Genomic DNA, 26022 nt, shown 5'->3' on the forward strand with positions numbered 1-26022 from the left:
GTGATTTCAAATTTCTTATGAACAGATAAAAAAGTTAGCACCAAAAAACAGAATTTTGAATCCTATACTTTTATATGTCAAAATGCGTTGAAATTTTAAATCACATAAAAACTTGTGAATCGTATATCGTTTCTAGACTTCATGCTGATTTCATTCAATTCAACTAAAAATCAGCAAAGTAAAATTTGATGACAACAGATGTCACTTGTAGCATAGCAAATAAATTTGAACCATTTCTCGATATAATGGACAATCCAGATCGTTACCGAACCCATATGAGTAAATTAATAACCTCATAGATTTGTTTGTGAATGCATCTTCGTATCAACCCATTATGTACATTAAAAGCTTATGCAAAAAACAGTATAAAATGTGATCGCAAATTACAATAACTTTTGATATTCATTTTAAGATGATTAAAGATTATTAAATATGGTTAAAGATGATTAATTTGTGATATTATGTTTCACAAAAGTATGATTAAATAATAAAACAGTAGATCGTAATAAGAAGATTGGTATAAAGTGAAAAAAGAAACGAGAAAATCAGAGTAGATTACAATGATTACAATAAAAGAGAGTTTTGAAAAGATTGGAAAAAAGTGCGTCCAAATGAAGCAAAAAAATCAGGGGAAGTCGATGATGAAAATGATGATGAAGAAGAAGAGAAAAATAAAAGCCTTGAAAGATGAAATTGGCTTGCGTTGTAAGCACATTCCCACTCTGTTCATCTCACTCACCCTTTACTCACTCATCTTCATCTTGATCATCACCATCTTCATGGTGACTTATTGTTTTCCCAATCATTTTAAAGTTGCAAGTTACTTTGAAAACATTTTTCCTTGTAAGACAAGCCGAGAGAAAAGCCCTCTAAGCCAAAATCCCAAATCACAGTTATCTAATTGTAAGTCCATCACTAAAGTCTTTAACCAATCAACTTGATAATGTTCATCAATTGATGCTCAACAGAATCTCCAAATCGTTTCAATTAATCCTAGTTTCCTATCCAATGTATTGTGATTAACAGTCAAATTTACTTTCAATGTTTCAATAAATTGGTTAAAAGTGAAACTTTTAAAACAGTGTAAAGTTGAACCTCAAGTTGAGTTGAACTTGAGTTTCAAAAAGGTGAATCTTTGGTTGACAAGTCAAAATAGTTCTTAAATAACAATAGAAGGTGTATTTTGCTCTGAAAAAATTGAAACCCAAAACCAAATGGACCAATTCACAGGGTAAAGTGAAATATTTTTGAGGTAAAAAACGATTGAAAAACTTACCAAAAGTTGAAAAGGCAACAAAAGAGAGGGAAAAGTAAAACAAGATTTTTGTTTCAATTGATCAATGACAATGTTCAATACAACGTTTCCATCCTTTCCATCAACTGATCTACTGTCAACCTCACCAGTGGACATAGTTTATCGGTTCAATGATCAAATTGTTGACTTTAATTCACTTCATCACCAACGTTCATCACCTTCACCACATTCATTTCAACCAAGTCAACACTCTTCAAAATTAATATTAAACGGTACAACCGACTGGTCGACTAACGGTTCCATCGAGTTTACCTTCAATGAAACTGAAAAAGATTTTCAAGTTTACTATTTCTATCAGGTAAGAGGTTATCCATTTCCGAATTTGACCAAATTTAAAACCAGAATTTTTCACAGAAAAACCTTTTCATCAATTCATCAATACCTTTCAACTTTTTTTGTTCAGATTTTTATTCAAACTGAAAACATGAAAAAATTAAGATCTTTGAATCATTCAACAATTACACTTGAAATGACTGTTGACGTTTCTCATAATACAATTTGTACAATTGTAACCTTTAACACCTTTCAACAATTTCATCCCTTGAAGAGCAACAGAAAAAATAAATTAATTACATTTAATTACATTTTTCCAGCCGAAGGCAAATCAATTAATCAATTCCCACTATTTGTTCATCAAACGAGTAATCAAAAGCGAACACTGTTTCGATAGCGAAAAAAAAGTTCAACACTTTTCTCGACAAATAACTTTATTCCTGACTTTCCATCAATCTAAACATGAACTTCATGTAAAGCTGAAGCTGTCAATATTAATAGTTAATATTCACCTAAAGAGAAAAATTTAATGTCCAGAATTTTCTCAAATGTCTAGACTGAAATCATGTCAACACTTGAAATTCAATTGATTTCATTTGCTCTTCAATTTTCACTTTTTTCACAAATTAAATTTCAATAACATGAACAGCGATACTGTTGAGATTGAATTCAGAATTTTTGAAACAAAATTTAATTTGAAAATTTCTATCAAATCAGATAATTTGATTGAAAGGGAAACTTTATTAGCGATAAAATATGACAAAAAAGTGAAAATAATGAAACACTTTTACAATGTATTTTCCCTGTTAATCTGAAAGTTGATTATAAAGGAAGAAAAAGTAATTTCTTGGCGAAAAATTCCGTCAACCATTCATGATGGGCAATTTTGTGTGCAAAAATTAATCCAATTCTTTAATCACTATTCTTGTTCATATTTCCTTCCTTCCTATCAATGCCATTATCAAATGTTTCCCTCAACATTTTGCAGCAGAATAACGATAAACTGAATAATTCTATAACCGGTTTGTTGATTTTTTGTGTTCCATGTTCCACCATCGAATAATCTTCTAATATCAACATTGAAATCCTTTTCTTGTTCATTCTCTTCATAATGTTATTATCATGAATAATTTGATACTCTAACCACTATTAGTGTTTAAACATTAACTGGAGCAACAAGAAGAGTTGACAAAATGTGAGAAGTAAAAGTGAAAAGAGAATCGGAATCACAGAGAAATCTCATTTTCTCATTTAAACTTGCATTATCAGTTTCATTCAATTGATTATTTCATTATATTCCGATTTTTCAGGTTCCATCGCTTTCCTTCCCTACAAATGGTAAGCAAATCAATTCTTTGGGTTAACCCAATAAAAAGGTTATTGAAAAGATCAATCGATAAAGAAAAACAAAGTGTTAATCTGAATGTTGATATCATTTACATGATGAATATCCTTCACCATGAAACTTGCAGAAAATAAACTCTTCAATATTCCAGTTTCCCAATCTTGGAAACTACAAAAAAGGCAAAATCGAACCATATTTTTGTGTCAAATGGTTAATGATGATTTAATTAATTTTCTGGTTAGTCAATATTGAAATGCTTTTAGTTGCTTTGGATTGTTCAATCGATTGAATTACTTTTTTCGTCGATTAATTTTCTATGTGCGGTTTTGCCATTAATTTGATTATCGATCCAACTATTTATCATTTGATTCTCGGTTAGTTGCAATTTAAAAAATTAGACTGTTAATTTGATCTGATTGAGAAAAGGAATGAAAAGTGAAATTTGAACTCATTTTTCAATCATCTAATGACTTTGGTTTTTAACTGCAATTTGAGTTGTTTATCCATGAAAAGTTTAAGGAAAATTCTGGTTAGACATTCAATGAACTTGTTTCACTTTTTTGTTCAGTTTTGCCAAAAAGTTTTGAAAAATATTCACAAATGTTTCCAATGAAAGGCAATTTTTCACAATAAGTTATGTTTTGGACGTTTAACCAGACAATGATTAGCCTGAATTTCAATTCACCTTTGGTTTAGCTTTTGGAGCAACTCTTGAATCTGTTTGATTAACCATTCAAGGTGCATCAAAATGAAAATGAACATTCTGTTTCAGATAAACCCATTAAAAAATAGACTTCAATAAATTTCAAGTTGAGAGTTGAGAGTTGAACTTTTTGTATTTATTCCAGTGAGGCAATTGATTAATTGATTGTAAATCTGAACATAAGTTGTGTGCCTTACAGTTTGATTTTGCGTCTTAACTCCAATAATCTCATAAGTTAATTAAGTAAACGTGTTCTTTACAGATAGTTTCTGGATTTTGGGTTTGTCTTGAATTAAATTAACGATAATTCCAACGAATTGCATTAATCCAAGTTGTCACAAGTTGAGTGGATAAATGGGTCAATATTTTACAAATGTTTTTGTTCAGTCACATTTTACTCAAATGATCTTTCAACAAGAATGCTCATCAGATTCGAATTTTAATACTGATATTAATTTTCTTTCCAATTCTAAAGACTGAATCTAGATGCTTCAATGCTTTATATGATTGAAACACTTTTAAAACCAATTTAACTTCTCAAAAAATAGAAACAATGATTTCAACAAAAGAATCAAATACTCAATTGGCTTAACCAAACTTCTGATTTGATTATTAAAAATGTTTCTTCTCAAAGGTCTTTCTGTTTAAAGTTGAACGATTCATTATTAGCAAAAATCACAGTTTAAGATCAAAATGTAACTCAAATTTGGATTCAGTCCATTGACTCAATCGCAAAAAAATGAAGATCTCGTTATTGTATCAAGTCTATGTTATAATGCCGAGTAGTTTCCATAACTGTTAACTTGAAATGAATTTTTCTGTTAGATGTTAACACGAAGCGAAGAATTGAGTTGAAATTTCGAGTTGAATGTAAATTGATGAACGGACTAAAAATAGCGATCCAGCGCCCAGATAGAGGCTATTATTTGCGCTTTACCTGCATATTTAATGAAAGAATAGAAAAGTTGTTTTCGAAACTCATTTTGCAAAATAACCAGAAAAAAAGGATTGCTAAACATTACATTTTGATGGCTGAAATGATCAAATTGATGGAACCTTTGGAGGCAGTGAAAAATGTTTTGCCATGTTTTCATGAACAAGAAATGTTCAATATTGTCAGTTGAAGCAAGTAAACAACTGAAAGTAAACATGAACCAATTGTCCAGGAAAGAAAAGCTTTAGTTCAAGTTAAATTTAGCCTTTAAACATTGATGTACATTAATAATTTGAGACACATTTGACTGTCAACATTTACCAGAATAAAATATAATGATGATTTCGTTCTGGAATCCTTATCATGTTCATGACAGTCTTGTAATCTCTAATATCATTGAAAAATATTGTTTTATCAAGAGAAAGAGACTCGACATAAGATGCATATGTAAAAACGTCTGTAGTCTCATTACGAATGAAAATGTGCTGAAGGACATTGAAATGTTGAGAATTGTCAGATTGATAGAAACAGAAAGTTAAGAGAAAAGAAGAAGAAAAAAAGAGATAAATTTACTGGACAAGAAGTTATTCAATATCAACATGATAATCAAGTTTGGTTACAGTTGAAGGATTGACTGTGAAAAGAAGAGCAGCAAAAAAAAGTTGACTTTCAAGTTATCTGAAGAAAAGTCATTTTTCCAATCGATATTAATATTCCAATGTTATTAACAACTAAATCACTGAATATTTATGTTGAATGTTGCTAAATGAATGCTGATCAGCATCAAAGTCACGTTGAACCTTTAACCTGATGAGAAAAGGTTGAAATGAAAGTTACAACTCGAATCTATTTCAATATCAAATTATAAATTCATTTGACATTTTTACATTTCTTTACAGTTGCTTACAGAAGGCAACGAAACGAGCAAAACAAAAGCTAATATTGAACAAATTGTCATTTACTGTCAACTGATCAAACAACTGTTCAATATATTTCATGATAATTTGTCTTTTTTTACATTGAAACTCTCATTTTCACAATTATCTGTTCATGTAAAAGCTATTTATGTATTGCCTTCAATCTAATGAGATGCAATTTTTGTTTCTTTTCTTCCTTTTTTCTTCTTCTTCTTCTTCTTCCATTTGCCTTCCTGAATCAATTTCAGATGCTTCATCAACAGGATAAAATAATCATCTTTATTCAGCACAATTTGCAATGAAAATAAGCTCATCATTATTAACTGAAACATGTAGGAGTTTGCAGTTGAATTTCATTCTGTAGCTTCTTATTGTTATTACATTTCAACCATTTTTCCAGCCTTCAATTTATTCACATTGACATTATCACAGTAAACGTTATTCAAAATGCACTTATAATTAGATGAATATTTTCGAATATTTGGTTTGTTCGTTTTAAAAATTTTGAAAGTTCGGTCAATTGCTGTTGATAATGTCATTAGATTGTGCCGAGTAAAAGTTGATTAAAAACTCTTTTCCTTCCAACGGAACTGTTTGTTCCTCTCAACCATTCAAATGAAAGCAAAGCTGATCGAGTATAAATGAATATTGACTTCAACTTGTTCACTCGGAAAACTTGAAACTATTTCAAAGATTCACTCATTTTTAATATCTTCAAATGACTCTTAACTAGAAGTTGAACTTACGGTTAAACAAATTTCACTTTTCTTAGCTTTTTAGGCTTTTCTTTCATCAACTCAATTGGTACAATTAACAATGGTTAAAGTTAGGTTGAAAAAAGAGGAAAAAAATCAATCAAATGAAATGTAGTTATCAATTGTAATTGCTTCTGTAATTGACAGTAACATTCAACTCTTTGCCATCCATTTTCACTCCCTGTTGTCAGTCGTTCAATCAAGTGATAAGGGTTAAGAAAGGTTAACCAGAAAAGGTAATCTAAAGGAGATTAATCTCAAGAATCTATTGACTAATTAAGTGGGCAACTGGAACGGGTTAATAACCGTGTTTAATGTTCAAGAAAAGTAGATGCAAAAAAATTGAAAAGAAAATGTTTTTTTCATGGAAAAAAATGATTTACCAAAAATTTCAAGTCTCAACCAAGTTGATGCCAAACTTGTTTTTTTGACTTCAATAAAGTGTGAAAAAGTAGCTCATTGAGTGTCTTGGACACCTGAACATTTATTACACAGTTCAGGGCCTGTGAAGCCTTTTCAGGGCGGTTCAATGGTTCCTTTTTAACCATCATTTTACATTGAAACTGAATAAAACTGGTAATGGAAAGGTTCAACACTAAAAGAGAGAGAAAATTTTCATTCCAATTTTCAATAGCTTTGGTAATAAAGTAAATTACAATGAAATGTTAAGTTCAAGTTTAAAGGCAATTGAGAAACACTGTTGTTAATTGAATAGACTTTAATTTCATCTCAAGATTGATCTTTTCAAGATTTTTGTTTAGACTTTTGCTCCACTTTTCAAGAGTTGTTCAACTAATCCAACAATTGATCATCTTTTTAATCAATCAATTTTTAACATTGAAGGTTAATCAATAATTTTGTATAATTTAGAGTCATTTGAACCATTCAATGTAAATGTTTTGCTAATGCGAATTAAAAGCTTTTTTCATTTTCATCTTTTACTTTCAACCCAAAAAGCATATTTTGCTGGTTAATTTACAAAAGTTATTAAACAATTTTCTCGTAATGTAAATTAGAAAACAAAAGACAAAAAATAAGGTTAAATGACGAGCTAATTACATGTAATTATGAGTAATTAACAGCTTTTTTCTCGAGCAAATTAATTAGGCTTCTAACATGATCAGATAAACATGAAAGTTTGACTCGAAAAGAGATTGAAATTTACTCTGAAAGATGAAATGATAACGAAATTTAAATTCAACTTGGAAACAAAGTTTAAAGTTGAATGTAACAAAAGTTTACAAAGTTTTCACACTTTGGGTTCAACAGATGAAAGTTGAAACATTTTTGCTGAATTAGATTTTCATGAGAGAAAATCATTTCTCAGCAAAATCTAATTAAAACGCCAAAATCTGGAAACATTTACAACTAAATTTGATATTTACTTGGCAGTTCAATTAATTTTTTGCATTAATCGTAACATTCGTCTCTAATCGAAAGGCAAGTTACGACTTCTCAACCTTTTCAAGGTTCAGACTAAAATAAACTCACTTTGCCTCAAAAGTGCAAATACAAGTGTAAAAAGTAATTGAACATTGCGAATTATGAATGATCGTAAAAATGGATCATTTTGGGTTCGACTTCATCTCCAAACCTTGTTAATTAAAAGAAGCCAACTAATCATTATCCAGGTTAATTAATCCCTAATGTCAAGTTGGATCGAGTTAATTGAAAGAGTTAATGTGATTAAAGAAAAGTTTCAAATGTCGAAATGAAAAGTTGGAAATTTTTTTCTCTTCAATTCTTTTCGTTCTTGACTAGACTCATCTTTGTGATGAAAGTAATAAATTCATGGTAATGATGCAGAAGTTTGGTGAAAAAACATGGCAAAGTGTGATTGCAAGGGAAGAACTTCCCAAAACAGAATCAAAATAATCGTCAATCTGATTCAGTTCATTTGCTATCAACAGCTTAACCAAAAAAAACTATTAACTGATAAGTTGCTCATCTATTTACTGCTCGTTTCAATCAGTAAGATTATGTTCAAGTTTATGATCGTCATCATGGTAAAGATGGTGAAATAACAAGAAAATGAGTGGAAAAAGTTTCAAAGTTTCAAAGTTGTTCGGCGAAATGTTGAACCATTTCGAGGTTAACTAAACCAAATGAACATTAAAAACATTTGTTTTTTGATCAACTTTTGTTTCATTCAATAATCAAAGCTGATTACTTTTAGCTGTTACTTCAATTTTCTTGTGAAAAGTAAATGTTCCTTCAGTTTATTCCGAACTTTTTACAAGGAATTTGGAATAATTTTTTCTTCTTCATTTGGTGAATTTGGAAAGTTCAAGTTTACATGAAATGTAAAGTGACAAGTTTGGATGTTTGAATTAAACATGTTTTTTAAAATCATTTCAACATCGAATTTGCCTTTTCCATTTACATTTAAATTATTAATGAACCTGATCACCTAGGAATTGAAAGATTATCAGAATTTTCATGTAAACTTGAAATTTCACTAATTTCACTTTTGTAAAGAAGACACTTTTTGCAACTTTTCTCATCCAGAAATTGGGAAACTTTTGCTTCTCTGGTTAATCGAAAGTTTCAGTCTAATCATGAATATGATGATGTCCATGGTTTTATATGAATTTAAATGTTGACAAGAAAAGAGAATTTCATTTTCTCTTCTTCTTCTTCTCTTTTCTTTTCCATTTCATTGTTTGCTTCCTTTTCATCTTCTTGTTTCAGTTGAGCGCAAAGTTGTGATGAACACAAAGTTGATCATTGGACTGAAACTAACCAGATCAATCAGCGACTTCATCAGACAGATGAAGAGCATCAAAATGATGATGATTATGAGAAAAGAAAGAAAGAATGTAACAAAAAGGAGAGAAAAAAAGAGCAAAGAAGAAAGTTCTGAAGCTCATCATGAGCTTGATAATGCATTTAAGTTGAAACATCAACATTGAGTGAAAATTTTACTCCGACTTATAATGCAATGTAATAAAAGGAAAAGGACAAAAAGAGGAATAAAAATTTGTTTCGTTCTTTAACCATTTAACAGAAGATGCGATCCATTTGAAGATGTGAATGTTGATGATGATGGCGTTGATGAGGATGATCACCATGTCCAAGATGTGGAAAGGGCTAACAAGATTTGCTGACCCATTCAAAATGTTGCCAAGTTCATCTTTCAATAGACAACAAAAAAGTGAAGAAAAATGAAAGGAGAGAAAAGATGATTTCCATCAAATCACCTTTACCAATTTAATGGCCTTTTTCAGTCAACATCAAATGTAATCTTTTCACCCTTACAAGGTACTATTAGGCTGAAAATTAGTTCAATAATTGAGAGTAAAATTCAGTGGAATTCACGGATTTACACGGAAAAACCAATGAACCAATGAATCTTTTAAAATAATAGTTGGTTGAAAGGAAAATCTCATGAAAAATTACTTCGCTAATTTACAAAAGATTTCCAGTAAATCGTAGAAAATTTCGTTTTCTTTAATCAATTGTTAGATGATGTCCGATGAAAATCATCGGAAATTTTCATCGATGGAAAACTGAATTTATCTAGAAATTTATATCAACTTAAAGTGTCATTCGGATCATTAGAATGTCTAATTTGGACTAAGCTTAAGTTATTGCCTTTGATCACGAAAAGACTTTTCATATCAACTAGATGACTTTCTCGACTAGACATTAAATGATAATTAAAAGTTAAAAGCTAAATGTTCAAATTGCTTTCCTCGAGTTAATTAGCTCTGGACTAATTGCATTGTTACTATTTTGATAACTTTGGGCAAAAATTTGGAGACAACAAATGTAACATTCAATATTTAATAAGTCAATAGATTAATGATCTATTTCCAACGAAATTAATTATCTCAGAATTTTAGTCTTTCTAGTCAACCCATGTTTGCTGACCTCCTTCATCCTGTTTTCACGTTTATCATAAGACGCTTGAAACACTCGAATTTTTTATTTGTCTTTTCATCATTTCAATCACATCTTTTGCGTCAAATCCATCAGCATAAATCTTAGCTTTGGATCGACTACAAAATCTTTCTATCAATCTGAGTTCAAGAACGGCAGGAGGATTCGAAACGATAGCATCAAAAGTTCACAGAACAATGAATTTGAGCGCTAAAAGTTTCATCTACTTTGAGCTTGAGATGAAAGTTGAAGTGATTTCTTTCCTATCGAAGCATAATTTTTTTAATGAAAAATGTTTAGTCTTTGAAAGCAACTTTTTGGTCACAACTCGAAGTCCATTCAATTTCATTTCGATATGAAACTAGAAAATAAAACATTATTCCTTGATTGAAACAAAGTTTCACCCTTTTCCTCTCTTCACTTTGCATTCTTGATAATTCATATTAACATATGTTAATAAGTGTCAAACTTCATTATACAAGTAAACATGAAATTAATTACAAATTTTTAGCTAACATTTACTGTGTCAACAAGCGAACAAAAAAAGGTGGATATTTTTACACGACATAAAACTGAACAAACTCTGGTCACAATCGGATGTTGATAATATGATAATAATGTACACACACACCTACCTTTGGAGGAAATTTTTGTGAAGCAAAAAATAAGCTTCTAAAGATAATCATTGAACTGAATGAATGAACAATATTTAAAGCAACAATAATTTCCTCTCAACTTTCAATTTACCTAATTGATCCAGTTGTTACCCGGCGGGGTCAACAATTATTTGAAAATTTACTCTTCTCATTTCAGATCAGACTATTTATATCCATTTAATAACAACATAATGATACTAAAATGCCTAAAGGTTGACTTTGTTTTCATTTTCATTTTACATTTCATCAGTCAATCCAAGTTTACCAAACAAACAGAAAGTGAAAAAGCTATTAAACCTATCCAATTCTTAAACAATAACAAGCTTTTCCAAGTGTCGACTGATTTATCATGAATTTCTGTATCTATTTTATTCCATCCAAAAATCCAATCAATCATTGAAACGATTCGCAGAAAACAAATTTCAACCTTTTCCCTTGTTAGTCGAGTTTATGGTTGAACCATTTTCAAATGTGCAAATATCAAATAACATTAAGTCAAAAAGTCATATTTTTTACAACACTTTTCCCTCCATCATTTTCACTCCCAGTTGAAGTGATATCAACATTTTTTGCTTTTCTCTCAGCAAATGTTTTGCATAATTTTTATGCACTTTTGCATTGAAGAGACTAAATTTAATTGTTTCATTATCAATTGCTGATGTCAATAAGGTGCTTCAATGATTATCAAGTTGAATTATGTTATTGATTTCATTTTCACCATTTCGCTTCTTCAATTGTTCAGCTTTTTTCTATTAAATTTGATTTGATTGTTGTTATCTTTTACCATTTTATTGGTTTTATATCTGTTTATTTATTTGTATCAAAAGAGGGGAAAAAGGCATAAAAATAAATCATTTATATAATAAAACTTATAAATGTCTAAGATTATATTAATATAAGAATAAATATTTACCTTAATTGTGATCAAAAAAAAGGGTGTCAAGACAACAAGAGAAAAAATAAATTATCGAAATGTATAATAAGATAAATCAAAGAGGTAAAGGTGATAAACATTGTGTTCATTGGATAATAACATTTAGATATTGATATTGCAATTGAGTTGGTTTGAGCATGATGAGAGCAAATCAATTTATATTGATTAAAATGACTCTATTATCATGAGATATTAGAAATTGAATGAGGCGAAAATTGACGTAAATCAAAGAATCACAAATGAGTTTAAGGCCAGTTCAAGTCGCTTCAGGCCAAGTTACAATTTTTACATTCAACATTCGATCAAAATGAACAAAGACTAAGGCTGTGGTCAGAGAGGTTATTTCATTGCTATAAACTTTTGTCAACCCAATTCCAAAAACGTTCATAACGAATCAAGAATTTCATTCAAACTGAGTTTTTGACTCGAGATTTCAGTGAATCATTTCTTTATCGTTCTGTCATCGAACTTGAAACACTTGAATCAATCAGTGTGATTGATTCTTTCTATCAAAGAGGAAATCGATGAATTTTCAAGGTTTCTAGCTTTTAGTTTAAGGCCAATTTGGTGTGAAGTAAAGTTGAACGATTGCAGATAATTTGTCATAAATTTTTTGTTTTCATCTTCCCAAGTTAATCGATGGTTTGATTAGAGGAGAAGTTTAACAATACACCTTTCATCTATTGAATTGTTCATTGATTCATTATCCATCTAATTAGAGGAATGAATCATTTAGTGAATGTAAGCATTTGTGGTGAAATGATCAAACGAGTCTACCAACATTACTTGTACAATTGATAAGAGTAAAGAAGTGAAAGCTGAAAATAATGAATTCATTGAATAGTTGGAACATCTTTGATATCATTTTCTTTCATATTATTCAACTAATAGCCACAAGTAATGATGATGATGAAAAACGGTATTAGAGTTGTAATTTGCCAGTATGTTTAAATCATTATCCGAGGTCAATTCGCGTAAATGTTTCATCAATTAGATTAATGAACATTTAGATGATAATTTATTGATTAAAGTTAAAGACAGAAGCAGAAGCACAAAAATTGACTATCAATAAACTCTGTTTCCTTATTTGTCTTATTAATCATATTAATCAATCTTCATCCAATCTCCATCTCTTTGGGTGAAAACAACATTCAGTTGCATTGACCACCAACTTGTTATGTTGGTCAATCGACAAGTTGACACTCGCCTTTTCCCATTCAGTCAAACTCTCAGTGCTTTCCTCTTTCCTTGATTATCAAACCTTTTACTTCATTTGGTAACTCATTGGATTATCAAATATTCAAGTCGATTGTTGATTTCATTTTGTTGTTGCCCTTGTTAAACAGTAAACACTGGATGAACAAAAGACCAGGAAAATGGAACCAGGTTGAATGGTAGATTGAATTTACCTGGTAGATGATGAGGATGTTGATGAGCCTCTGAATAATTTGTATTTTTTGTTGGCTTCCAGTTGGGTGTTTTGAATGTGTCACTCAATAGTATCCAAATGGCTCTTAATCAAATGTTACATTGACAAATTGAGACAATAAGAGTCGAGTGTAACTGAAGGGAAACAGTTACCAGAATATGCAACACTTGCATCGGTCTCTCAACTCATCAGTCTAATTATTGATGAACCCATACAAGAGCCAATTTCTGGTGTACTTTTCCTGGTAAAGTTAATCAATCAAGATGCACAAATTGAACTCGTAACTAGGCCATGTAAGTCTTGTTGAGCACTTGGAATCAGCATGTTAAAAGTAATGGCGAAACCCTCTTTACATCCTGACTTGTTGATGGATGAGTCTTGTCGGTGAGTTGTGTCAAGATTGGGTTCATCCCACAACAAAATTGGTACACTTTTCCAATTTTGTGTGTTAAAAAAGTGTTCAACTTACACACAGATGATAAACCACAAGATTGGCCATCTCAATCTTCAATTCAATTTAAAATGAGATGAAAAATTGAATTTAAATTCTCATCTATTCTCAATCTATATCGATACATTAATATACAATACAGAAAGAAAATGCATCAAATATTTGCATAAAAATTGTGATCAAACTAAAAGAATCCAAAGAAAATTTTTACACAGCCTGAAAGCCATGAACTACATGTCCGAAAATAGCATATCCGGAATAAAAATGGAAATGACTATTCAACCAACTAGAGTTAGTCAGAATCAGAATCAGGTTGCTGAGGAATTCACGCCTCTACAAATAACAAAGGATCAACTCTCAGCTCGAATGAAAATTTTTGCACGTTTGCTTAAAGAAAGGCTTTTTTCATTCTTAAATGAATATCCTAAAGTGATAAAAGCCAAAGATTTCAACTTTTGGGTTTCTTATTCTGACGATGGTTTTTTCACCGAGAATTCAGTTCTTTTCAGACTAGCTTGAATCGCATGCAACGAAAAGAAATTGTTATTTTGTCATTAGTCATGATCGGGAATCTGTTTTTGATATTGGTAAATGTTTTTCCATTTATCCTTTATAAACTAAATTCTGGTTTAGGATATTAAGTATTATTCAATGTTATTTAAAAATGTATGAAAAAATTGTCAACACATTTTTATAATCCAGTCAATAAACAATCAATGAATGAAACATAAAGAAATGGCTTAAATTCAGAGTGATAATGTTATGGGGAAAATGTTTTCGTCCATTGATTGAAAAATGAAACAAATTGGTTGAAATGTAAAGTCAATCAATATGCCAAAATGTATCCTGAATAAACTGAATTCAATTCAATATACGTATCAAAGATGTATATTTTGAACAAATTGTTCAACAGGATGTCAAATAAACCAAAGAAAATGTACCCAAAAGTGTCTATGAATTCATTGTCATCTAAAGTTAACCTGATTGTTTCATCAACAAATGGTTTGCTAGGAAATGGTTTGTTTGTTTTGTTGCTTCTTTCAACTCAATTTAGGTTTTTGGTCAAATTAGCTAAAACTTCCCTGGATTCAACCTTTTCTGTTCGTCCGGAAACCATAATCTATTGTCTCATTGAAATTTACCTCATTTGCCTTTTTCACTTTAAATTTGACAAGAAATTTATGCATCAAGTTCACCAAATATGGCAATTGCTAATGATTGACTTTGATCATTCGACTCGGTGCTATTTTGCGACTCAAAGATCAAGTTACCGTAGAATGATCATAATTACTTACTTTTTTATGTGGATCCCCGACCTGGTACTCGATGCAGCCCCTTGGCCTTATACATGGGTTAGTTCCTTTGAGTGTATGATTGAAATGCTATTGAGTGAACCTTCACTGCATTTTTGGTCTCGAGTTTTCGTTCTTGTTATTCTTTACCCAGCTTGTTTGATGCAAGACTTCATCATCATTGATTCCGCATTTTCATCTCAATCTGCTCTCCATTACATCAACAATCAACTTGCCATTATTGATAAACACTTGAAGATGAACGATGTTAAATTGGACATTCAAGTGATTCAAGATTTGAGAGTAAAATACGTGTTAACTCATCGTTTGGTTAAAAAATTGGGTTCATTCCTCAATCCCTGTTTATTTGGCATATTTTCATATTATGTCTCAATTTTAAATGTTAAAATTTACAATATATTGTTCATTGAACACGAACAGTCCGATTTGATTCTCTTGTTAATCGATTGCTTTGGTACAATCGCTGAATTGTTTTTACTTATCATTCCAATTGCTGCAATAACAACAAAATCTCGTGAATTTTATACAACCCTGTACAAACTAACCTTTCGCACTGATTCGTTTAAGGATCTAAATGAGGTGAATATTTGTGCTTCTAGACTTTTCAGTTTGCCATCTAAAACAATTACTTGGCTTTTTTTCAATTTTCAACAGATTTCACTATTTCTTTATCGGATGAGCTTGAATAATATTGGATTCACTTTTGGAGGCATTTTCATGATCACTCGAGATTTCATATCGTCATTGATTGCTGTAACGGTTACAATCATTATTGCGATTCCATTCTTTATATCTTGAGTATTCAGCTCATCGAATGTTACATTTCTCACAATTTTGATCGCTTCAAGTTCAAACTGTCTAATTGATTCATAAGAAAAAAGATGAAGATTTAATCTGCATGAAAATTTGTGATTCAAGTCTTGAAAGATTTGATGTTAAAACCTGGAAAAGTAAATTTAAAGCTTTTCCGTTCAAGTAATCATGATTGGAAATTGTAAATTTTCAAGAAAAGTATTTCTAGTTTTGTAACAAACTGACGTCAAGTGAACCTGAAAACATTATACATAACAATGAATCTGTAATCACACAATTTCAATATCATTCAATCCTTGAAATGGATACAGATATTTTCCTTTCTCTGACAGTAAGTCTCAATGAAATGTGAAGACTAACAAGATTGAAAGATTGAATTATGAACTGTTTAGCTTGTTATTCCTATTTTCAAGGGTAATCACAAGTCTGGTTAATTATTTGCATTGCCAATCAAAATGGTGTTGAAGCTAAAAATTGAATAAAACACTTTTTTTGTATCCAAAGTTTATCAATTTTACTCATCAATGAAACATAGTTGATAAGGTTAACTTGTAATTAAATGATCGGGTTAATAGTCAAGGTTAGCTTTAGAAATGTGATTAGTTGATGTTTATTTCAAAGTTTCATTTGATGTGAATTAATTTTGACAGAAAAGCTAATCATTTCCAGGCAGAGAGGATTGTTTTTCATGTTGACAAATATAGCAAGTAAGGCAATGAGAGATGATCAAAATTGGGCTAGTAAACCATCTCCTAAAGGCATAGATATCAACCTTTTTTAGCATGTTGACTTGTTGACTGATTTCTTGACTTGCCATGAAATCTTGATCAATCTGCATTGAAATGATACTCAATAAAGTTGGAAACAGAAAAACAAAAACTTAATTTCTAAGCTTTCAGAATAAATTAAATCAATCAGCTTCTTCTTTTTTATTTCATTCAATTTCCTTTCCTAGTTGCATTCCCTCATGATCACTCTCTTTATAAACACCTTTATCTCCATGAACCTTCAACTGTTAACTCAATACAAGGTTTCAATTAAACAGTTACCTCGATACCTTAAAGCATCTCACAACAACAATGTTACTTTCCTAGTGTAAAGTAATGATCAACTCAATCATAACAATCAGTTATTGAATTTTTGTAAGCCTATTGATATGCAACAAGGTAAAGACAATATATGCACAACTACAGTCGAAACAAATGTTATTATAATTTATTTCTGTTGTGAATTTGTGACAACAATTACCAAGAGACTTTTTCATTTGATTAAATTGCAACTGTTCATATCGAATGTTTAGAAGCTGTAAAATTGAAAGTAAAATCTCCAGAAATTATGAATTGAAAAATGAAATGATAACATCAAAATACTATTTATTAAAGCTAATCTATAATAATTGCTCAGATAATGATCGAGTTAATTCAAATGGAAATACCGTTGGATGGAATTTTTAATGAATGAAAATTTTCTCGAAATCAAAGTGGAGATCAAAATTAAGCTATCGTTGATGCATATGAATGGAGCAATTTAGATGAAATACTCTGCCTATTAGTTGAAATACTAACAAATATCAGTTGAAAGTTCGGGCATTTGCTTCTTCTATTGATGTTTTAAGTTTTGTTCACCATTGTTAGAGTTAAATGATTCAAATTGTTTGCTTTGATAATGAAAGAAACTAAAAAGGGCAAACAATTAAAGCTACAAATAAAGTTGAATTGAATTGAAGGTAAAGTGAACAAAATCTAATCAAAAATGTTCAGTGTAAATCGATGATAAAAGACATAAAATAAATCAAGGTTGAATGTTACCTGAGAATGTTTATGTTAAATTTTCAATTCACATTAAATTTATCAACCATTTTGATGACAATTGAATCCATTGTTGAATAAAAAAGGAGCAAATTCAATTTACATAAGCTTGACATTCACCTTTATAATCATCCAGTTACAAGAGTTGATAATAAGTTAATTATTTGAACATTGAATAGCTTGGAAAATCTAATATTTATATGAAAACTTGAGATTTGCTCTTTAGTTTCATATTAATTTTCAGTCTATTTATGCTTTTTTTCATCTAAATAATAAATAAGATTGAATTTCATGAAATGGGGGTTTTCATGGTAAGCAATCGATTCATTTGCTGAATGTTGTTCTGATGCTGTTTGTTATCCACGAGTTGAGCTTAGGCCTGGTAACAGATTCACATTGAATAAGATTTGTATGATAAAAGTTGCTAAAAAAGACTGACTAATGAAAAAGGTAAAGATTAACGAGATTTAATTTTTGCTTTCTTTTCCTTCCTTCATTCAACTTGAATATAATCTTGTTTATCTTGTATCCAACTATTTGTCCCAGGATTCAGTTGATCCAATGAAACAGATAACATTCAACGGCACAAATTATGGGAAAAGGTCACCAAGGATCAGATAGATTGTGTGAATATAAGGAATCAATTTAGCTGAAGAAATTGTTTCTTTCTTCTGTAATTAACATTGTATACCATCCGCATCAACAGATTGCTCAGAATAGTTTCGTAGTTAATAGAGTTTAGTTGATTTAGGGATTTCTTTTTCCTCGTCGGTGCAATCGTACTCTTCGTCCTCTTCTTTGTTTTCTTATTCGTCAGTGTCTTGGTCTTTCACGTCCATACCTTTGATCATTACCAGATTAGAAGATGGTATTAAAAAAGTGATAAAATCTAAAGAAAGAAATAACAAATTGAAAGTTAATCAACAAATAAATTGTTTTCTCACCATTGAAAAGGATTGAGCATTTCAATTAAGGAAGAGAATGGCAAAAAGAGAATATTTCACGCTTCCAATCAATTGATTGTTAAACAATCAATCATTTTATCGTAGCCTTCAACATTTTTTTTGTCACTTCAATGTGTATACTTACTTGATAATAATTGTTGATCTTTTTCCTTTGTTTTCTTCTTCTTCTTCATGTTCTTATCCATTTCTGTTTTTTCTTGCTTACTGCAGTATCCATCTTTAATGGCGAATAAATAATTGATAAACAATTAAGGAACTGGAAATGATTGATTGGTAAAGTTTACATACTCTTGTTGACAGGTAACGATGAAAGATGATGATTATATGGTGAATAAATCAACATAAATAACATTGTAAAACATAGGATGAAAAATCGATCAAAACATTCTAAAGTGTCTGCCTTTTCTCAGATGAGATTAGAAAAAGAAATTCAAGAGAAAATCTTTTTTGGTCCATTATTTTACCATTTATCCATTAAATATCCATAATCACAAATAGTCAGACATTTTATTTGTGATAGCAGTTCAACAAGTAAATAATTGTTTTACACATTTCAAGAGACAGCATTTAACGAACAGCCAAACGAACTTGAAAAACACTTGAACGGTGACAAACTAAGAAAACAGAAAACACATAATTACTGAATAATTAACAACATTAATAGATTAGATTTAAACAATTAAACCAATGACTTAATCAAAAAGCTCAACTCTTTGGTCATGTGTTTTATACAAGCGGGAATAGCCATGGTTTCCCTAGCTCTGCTTACATAACCGCCTTTTTCAAATTGTAAATTAATGTAAATATTTAATAAAATATTTCAATATAACATTGATATTTAACTTAATGGTCAATGATTATGAATGTAAGGATAAGAATCTCACGGCAGACTAATTCTTGACCAATGTAATCGAATAAACCTTTAAAGTTGGACACAACATCAGTAGATAAATATTAGCTTGAAGCTTTGCAATTTCATTTCAATTTTACAAGAAATGAATTTTATTCAATCATTTTAGCATAAAAATATTCTTTATTGACAAAACAGATATTTCATGAGTCGAAAAGTCTAAACTGGACAAAATTACAGATGAGAAGGAAAAAATTTTTTCAATGTTTATCACCTAAATATTGACCAATAAAGAGTTGCGATAGCAAAATATTTGCTGAAGTTTTATTGATTCAAGATTCTTACAAGATTCTTATCCAAATTATGGAGTTTATTACGAGAAAATGTTGCAATAAACATTCAGTTAATGAAAAAAAGAGAATAAAAAATTTCCTTAATAAACTGATAACAAAATATGAGTTTCTTCATGGAATCTGATACTTGAAGCTTTTCACAATTTTCATAATGAAACATCAAAATAATGACAAAATATTCACATTGCTTGTTATTAATATGCTAACAAAAATACTGTTAATGCTTATCAACAGACAAACTAAAATAACAAATTAACTACAAAAACAAACGTCTTGATACATTCATTACTAACTCATGATTATCAAATTATGATGGAAACATGAATTTTAAACATTTCATTGTTCCTCACGTTCATGGAATGAAACAATAAAGGAAACCAGTGAACCCAAAATGAACCAAATTATTCAGAAATGGCAACAATTTGAAAGAAGAAAAAGAATGTAAAAAATGAGATTAATGACAATAGTTGTTAAAATCAAATCAAGGTTAGAATCGAGTTATCACTTGATTTTGATAAAGATTGATTCAAATGGCAAGATTTATCAAATGTGAGAAAAGAAGAACTCCAAGAAGGCGGAAAATGCTGGGAATTGAGACGATAAATGTTGATAACTTATCGAGTGTAATAGGCTTTGATGGATTGTTTTTGTTCCAAGACTGAATCTCATGATTTTCAGCTTTTCCTCTTCAACTCCCAGTAACAGTTTTTTTCTCATTGTTTTTTTCACTTCAAAGACTCAGCATGACTAGACAAGTCTACTTGTAGCTGGGTGAACAAATCATGGATTGGATGAAAAATCGTTGTCGATATTATCATCTATGTTTTATCCTTGAATCATCATCATTTTGTTTCACTCGAAACTTGTAATATTATCCGATAATGATAATGATTGTGATGAGGTTAACCATCAGATTTTGATTGATCATTTTCCGATTCACTTTTGACCAGAATTGGTGAAAAAGAGAACCAGGAAGAAAAGGAAGAGAAAAGGAAAAAATTCTGATCTTTCACATTCTATTCCAATGTTTCTATTAATATCATGCAATTGTTTACTTTGTGTTCACTTTTTCCCCTTCCTTTTCTTGACCTTCAATGTTACCCTGAAAATGCTGGGAATCATTTATTACACTTTTATAATTAATAACATCATTAGACGAAACTTTGATCATTAATTGTGTGATGAAGAAAAAAAAGTCGAGACAGATTAATCATCAATCCATGAACCAATTACGACAATTATATTTAACCATTCATTTAAGTTATCAAAGTGTCGACTTGAAAACAATCACCAGAACTTGTTAAATATCAATAAATAATCATTTCAAGAAAGTTTCATTCCAAGTTCAAAATCTGTTCTTTCTTTAAGTTTATCAAAAATTAATCTCATTTTGAGTGCAAAAATTTGATGCAAAATTCAAAAGATTTACTTGGAAACAGAAAAATGGAAATTTTCTTGGATTCATCTTTTATTAGCATTTGAATGATTAAATATTTTGCAAAAGGATTGGAAATGAAGCGAAAATCTGTAGAAATTTCAACATTTCTGTTGAAAAATTCAAATGCAAAATGAATGTTAACTTGATGGAAAACTTGAAATCATGAATTTCCGAAATCGAATGGAAATTATCTCAGAACCTTTAAAAGCTTCTGATCGAAGACAATTTTTGAATCTTTAAATTTGATTTTCAAATTCTTTTCAATCAAATTCGATTGAAAGCAAAAATTGAAATTGGTTAAAACCTCATCTAGAATTGAGTCAAAAGCATGAAAATTTTTCGAAAAAAATTGAACTGAAAAGCGATGGAAAACAAATTTGCTGAACTTTACGAAAATGCATATTTATTTGAACTGGTGAAAAGTCAAGGTTTGAAATTTGGTCAAAATGATAAACAGATTCAAATGCCATGAAATCAACTTAAATCTTGAATTTCTTTTTTTCTCTCAACATTCAGACTGAACAATTGACTTTTCTTTGGATTATTTTTGTAATGATTGTTTTCGGAAATTGCTCAGTCCTTGGAACTTTACTGTTATCGAAAGGACGAAAATCTCGAATGAACTTTTTCATAATGCATTTAGCAATTGCAGGTAAGTCATTGGAAACTATTCATTACATGTTAACTCATTAACATCTTCAAATAGATCAATAAATGGTAACATGAGAGATTGTTTCATAATTTATTTGTCTAACTTGAATAGAAATATTTAGAGGAGAAACAAAAATTGGTAAATTTTCATTTCAATTTAAACCTTTTCTTTAGCAAATTGTGATAAAAGCAGCAAAATTTGCAAACTAAATCAATATTGAATACTGATTTGAATAATGTTGGGCAAAGAATGGTAAATCAATGTAAAAATTTACATCAGCAACAATTTATCTAATTGTTTATACTCTAAATCTCGAGAGATGAACAGTTTTAACAGATTTTTTTGCTGTTTGTTTTCAGCTTTTTCATTAATAGCTTTTCACAATTCAATAGTTAATGGTTTAATGTTTTGTTTCACAGATTTATTGGTTGGTTTAATCAATGTTTTAACGGACATTGTTTGGCGATTTACTGTTGGTTTTTACACTGGAGATACGGCTTGTAAGGCAATCAAATTTGCTCAGGTAATTGTCATTTTTAGGTCTCTTTCAATGGCTTATCATTTTTCTGGTTTTACCCATTTTTTCCAGGTTGTTGTAACTTATGGTTCAACTTATGTTTTGGTTGCACTTAGTATTGACAGATATGATGCCATTACACATCCATTAAATTTTACAATTAGAGGTTTGGTTTGTTGTCATATTTGTTGCTCTATTTTTAAGCTTTCAATTTTTTTATTTACTCTCGTTTTATTGAACTTGCTACTCTTTTTTAGCTCGTCGAGCCAAATTTTTGATTGCCTTTGCTTGGACATTATCGGGAATCTTTTCAATTCCAACCCTTTTTCTGTACAAAATTCATAATATTGAAGATAAACCTCAATGTTGGATTCATCTTGAACCAGAAGAATGGCAAATTTACATGACTTTGGTGGCGACATCTCTTTTCTTTATACCAACAGTCATCATCTCCGCCTGTTATTCAATCATTGTTCACACCATTTGGACTAAATCTAGGCTTATGGGTTCATCGCCTAGGAAAAAGGTCAAACGTAAGTATTAATTTCATTTTTGTAATTTTTTAATTATAGTTACCTCAATTTTCAACAAAAACAACAATCAGCTTTATTTGGATTTGCTTTTCATTATCTGATTATGTTTTTCTAATTTTCCTTCTTTACTTTTTTTTCCCTCTCTTTTTCTTCTTCTCCAGATTTGAATGGTTGCTCTTTAGTTTCTGAAAACAATTGCTGTTCTAATCATCTTACTTCTAATGGTAAAAATAATATTAATAATAATCTTAAAAGTAATAACCCTAATAATACTGGAAATATTAAAAATGAAGCTCGATTTTCTGGCTTTGAATCAGCTGATCTTGATTTTAAACGGATGAGTTCGAGAGGAGTTATACCAAGAGCTAAAATTAAAACCATTAAAATGACGCTGGTAATCATTTTTGGTGAGTTTTTGCTATTAACTAAAACTTATTTATTTAGACTAATTCATTTATCCTTTTTATTTGCTAACTTGCAGTCTTTATACTCTGTTGGAGTCCATATTTTGTTTGGGATCTTCTCCAAGTGTATCAACAGATACCTCGAACGCAAACAACTGTGGCCATATCAACCTTCATTCAAAGCTTAGCTCCATTAAATAGTGCTGCTAATCCATTAATTTATTGTCTATTTTCAACTCATGTTTGCCGAAATTTCCGGTGAGTTGTGCTTATATTTTCAAAAAGTCAGAAAATTGGACTAAAATACTTTTCTTTTGCTTACAGTAAACATTCAGCCGTCCTTTGGTTAACAAACGTTATTTGCTTCTGTTTGCCGCGCCTATACCCAATCAGGGGAAGTACTCTTCGTAGCGATAACAATACTCTAACATCAACTTATACTCGTTCATCTGGACGAAACTCATTAAGCCCTCACAATAGATATCAAATGGCTACGCGCAATAAATTCACCTACCAACAGCAACAACAATCATTTCAACCATCATCTTTGTATCCACATAAGACATTTGATACTTATGGTGATACTATTCAGCAAACAACACTCATCCTTGACAATAACGATGCTAATAGTGATACTGATTGTAAATTGAATAGCAATAAGTTAACCCTAAATAACAGTAAGCTTGATCTATCGACATCTGATAGTGAGGTTTCCACTAGGTTAAGGTAGTACAAGGTAATACAATAAGTAAATATTGATTAGTATTGCAACAAAATTAATTTGTATGCCAATGTGAAAACTAAATCATATATTTTTTTGATAATTGTTGCTAGACACATTGTTAATATGAATATGATGAATTGTGCAAATGTTTTTTTGCCACTTCTATGTAAACCTTCAAATGTAATATTTTTTCCTCCCCTTTTTGTATGAAATCAAAAATTGAATCTTTTTTTGTATTCTAAGCATACACATTTAAACATAATCATTATCAAATACAAGGACAAGGTACAAATAAACAAGTTATTGAATACTTAAATGGTAATCAAATGCATAAAAATGACACAAATCACAAGTTCGTAGAGTAAATTGAAGGATATTGGAGATGACAAGAGTTCAGTTTCACTTTTTGCCATCAATTTAACAGTAATTACCCAAATATTGGATAACAAAATCTTAAGTGCAAGAGAGTAATTAAAGCTTATGATTAAAAATTTGGACGATTGAAAGAGTAAGATTATTTAATTTCTTTAATTCACTTTTTGGACAAACAGAAAGTATTACATTCACATTAAAGTTTTGCATTCAAATGTACAAAAACTGTTCAATAGATGGCGCTTGTCTTGCCAAAATTGAAATCGTCGGATCAACTGATTTGTATATCAGTTTCGTCTTCAAATTTAACATCTCTTTAATTAAACATGTGAAACTTAATTCCAATCTATTATTGTCTTTCTTAATTGGTTTACTTTTACTTTCAATTTGCTATATTTTGTTGTTAACCCATCATTAGATACAATAAAACGTTACAGAACCCATAAACCCTGGAGATGTCAGCAGTTTCTGTCAAAAGAGTGTTTCAAAGCTTAATTTTGAAACAAAGGCCATTCACTGATTGATTTGAATATATTTTAGTAACCACCGATGTCAAAAGATTTCATCAAATTCTGATTCAACTTTACTATATTCGCTGACTACATCTAAAAAACCCAAAAGTATCATCATAACCCACCTTCAATGAGTACCGGTGTACTTTGGGCGCCATTTTTGATGGAGCTTCTTTATGTAGAGTTTGGATGCTAATTTCTTATCGATTCGGCCTCGTGGCCCAACGGATAAGGCGTCTGACTTCGGATCAGAAGATTGCAGGTTCGAATCCTGCCGAGGTCGATAACTTTTGGCCTTTTCGATCTCTGGCTGCATTTTTTATGTATCTTTCTATAGGCTGGTGTGATTTTTTAAGTAACTCAAGCTAAAGCGAATGAAAATTGGCCAAAGTTGGAAAATTTTTCTAAACATATGTTGTCTGCTGATGAATCAACCTGCATGATTACTGGAAGATACGGAAAACAAGGAAATCAAACATTTCGCTTCCGTTTAAGTTCTTGTTTCGTTGTCGTGTTTTGATTGTTAAATTATTATTCATTGAGTAACGTAATTTGCTGCCGTTTGGTTAGGAAACAAATCGCTATCATTATGTTCAAAGCTTCTAATTTGGTAACCATTTAAGTGTTGGCTTCTATCAATTGCTGTGTGATCATCATTCAGTAACATCTATTTCAATCATTAATGGTGCATAACAACTGATCAAATAGATATTAGAAAGTTGACTGTGACTTGTAATTTGATGTCGAACCAGAATCGATACCAACTGTTGTTTTTGTACTTTATGGTTACAGATTTACTTGACGACCCGGTGGCTTAGTTGAATGGCCTAACACAGATGGACCTTTAATCGTAATGCATTTGGGAAGCAATTTCATTCATCGCCAAATAAGGTCAATCTACTTTTCCCATCATCGTCAGGAACGTGAGCAACTGTTCATTATTTACACCTAATCAATCAACTATTCTAATTCCCAAAATTGACAACCTAATTGTTAACTTTCATTTCCATTTTTCTTTTCCCAAACAGTAATCATAGCATCAAACACCAGTAAACGCAATCAAAATAACTTGATAACCCAGCTTCCTGTGCTCTCCAACTCGTTCTTAAACCAACTCTTGAAATGGCCAAAATGGAAAATAAAATTAACCTGGTAAACCAATTACAGAAACATT

At 30.3% G+C, this 26022-nt stretch overlaps 1 protein-coding gene, 1 long non-coding RNA gene and 1 other non-coding gene across 5 annotated transcripts; 2 read left to right on the forward strand and 1 right to left on the reverse strand.

Moving 5' to 3' along the window:
* The first annotated feature begins 302 nt into the window (after positions 1 to 302).
* Positions 303 to 24280, forward strand: LOC107369900 (cardioacceleratory peptide receptor). Of its 3 annotated transcripts, none has more exons than XM_025162414.2 (9): positions 789 to 1613; positions 21651 to 21786; positions 22206 to 22309; positions 22376 to 22469; positions 22561 to 22836; positions 22998 to 23060; positions 23130 to 23243; positions 23318 to 23498; positions 23565 to 24280. In XM_025162414.2, the coding sequence occupies exons 1-9, from the start codon at positions 1341 to 1343 to the stop codon at positions 23968 to 23970; spliced, it is 1647 nt and encodes a 548-aa protein (XP_025018182.2). In that variant the 5' UTR covers positions 789 to 1340; the 3' UTR covers positions 23971 to 24280. The 3 variants fall into 3 exon arrangements, with proteins under 3 accessions (XP_025018181.2, XP_025018182.2, XP_025018183.2); XM_025162415.2 differs by having other exon boundaries at positions 23154 to 23243; XM_025162413.2 differs by having other exon boundaries at positions 303 to 1613; positions 22998 to 23243.
* Positions 17635 to 19214, reverse strand: LOC107369901 (uncharacterized). The gene is made up of 3 exons (XR_016200869.1): positions 18782 to 19214; positions 18618 to 18710; positions 17635 to 18417 (listed from the first exon to the last, which is right to left on the reverse strand). It is a non-coding gene; the product is annotated as an uncharacterized LOC107369901 (long non-coding RNA).
* A 778-nt stretch (positions 24281 to 25058) lies between the features above and the next one.
* Positions 25059 to 25131, forward strand: TRNAR-UCG (transfer RNA arginine (anticodon UCG)). The gene has a single exon. It is a non-coding gene; the product is annotated as a tRNA-Arg (tRNA).
* Positions 25132 to 26022: the final 891 nt, after the last annotated feature.

This window comes from Tetranychus urticae, chromosome 1 (genome assembly GCF_039701765.1).
Source record: "Tetranychus urticae isolate SD_2017Ah chromosome 1, NJAU_TeUrti_SD_1.0, whole genome shotgun sequence".
Lineage (NCBI taxonomy): Eukaryota > Metazoa > Arthropoda > Arachnida > Trombidiformes > Tetranychidae > Tetranychus > Tetranychus urticae.

Coding starts and splice junctions, on each gene's coding strand:
- LOC107369900 (XM_025162413.2), top strand. CDS start 1,341: ATGACAATGTTCAATACAACGTTTCCATCCTTTCCATCAACTGATCTA. Junction 21,787..22,205: donor AATGCATTTAGCAATTGCAG/GTAAGTCATTGG, acceptor TTTGTTTCACAG/ATTTATTGGTTGGTTTAATC. Junction 22,837..22,997: donor GCCTAGGAAAAAGGTCAAAC/GTAAGTATTAAT, acceptor CTTCTTCTCCAG/ATTTGAATGGTTGCTCTTTA.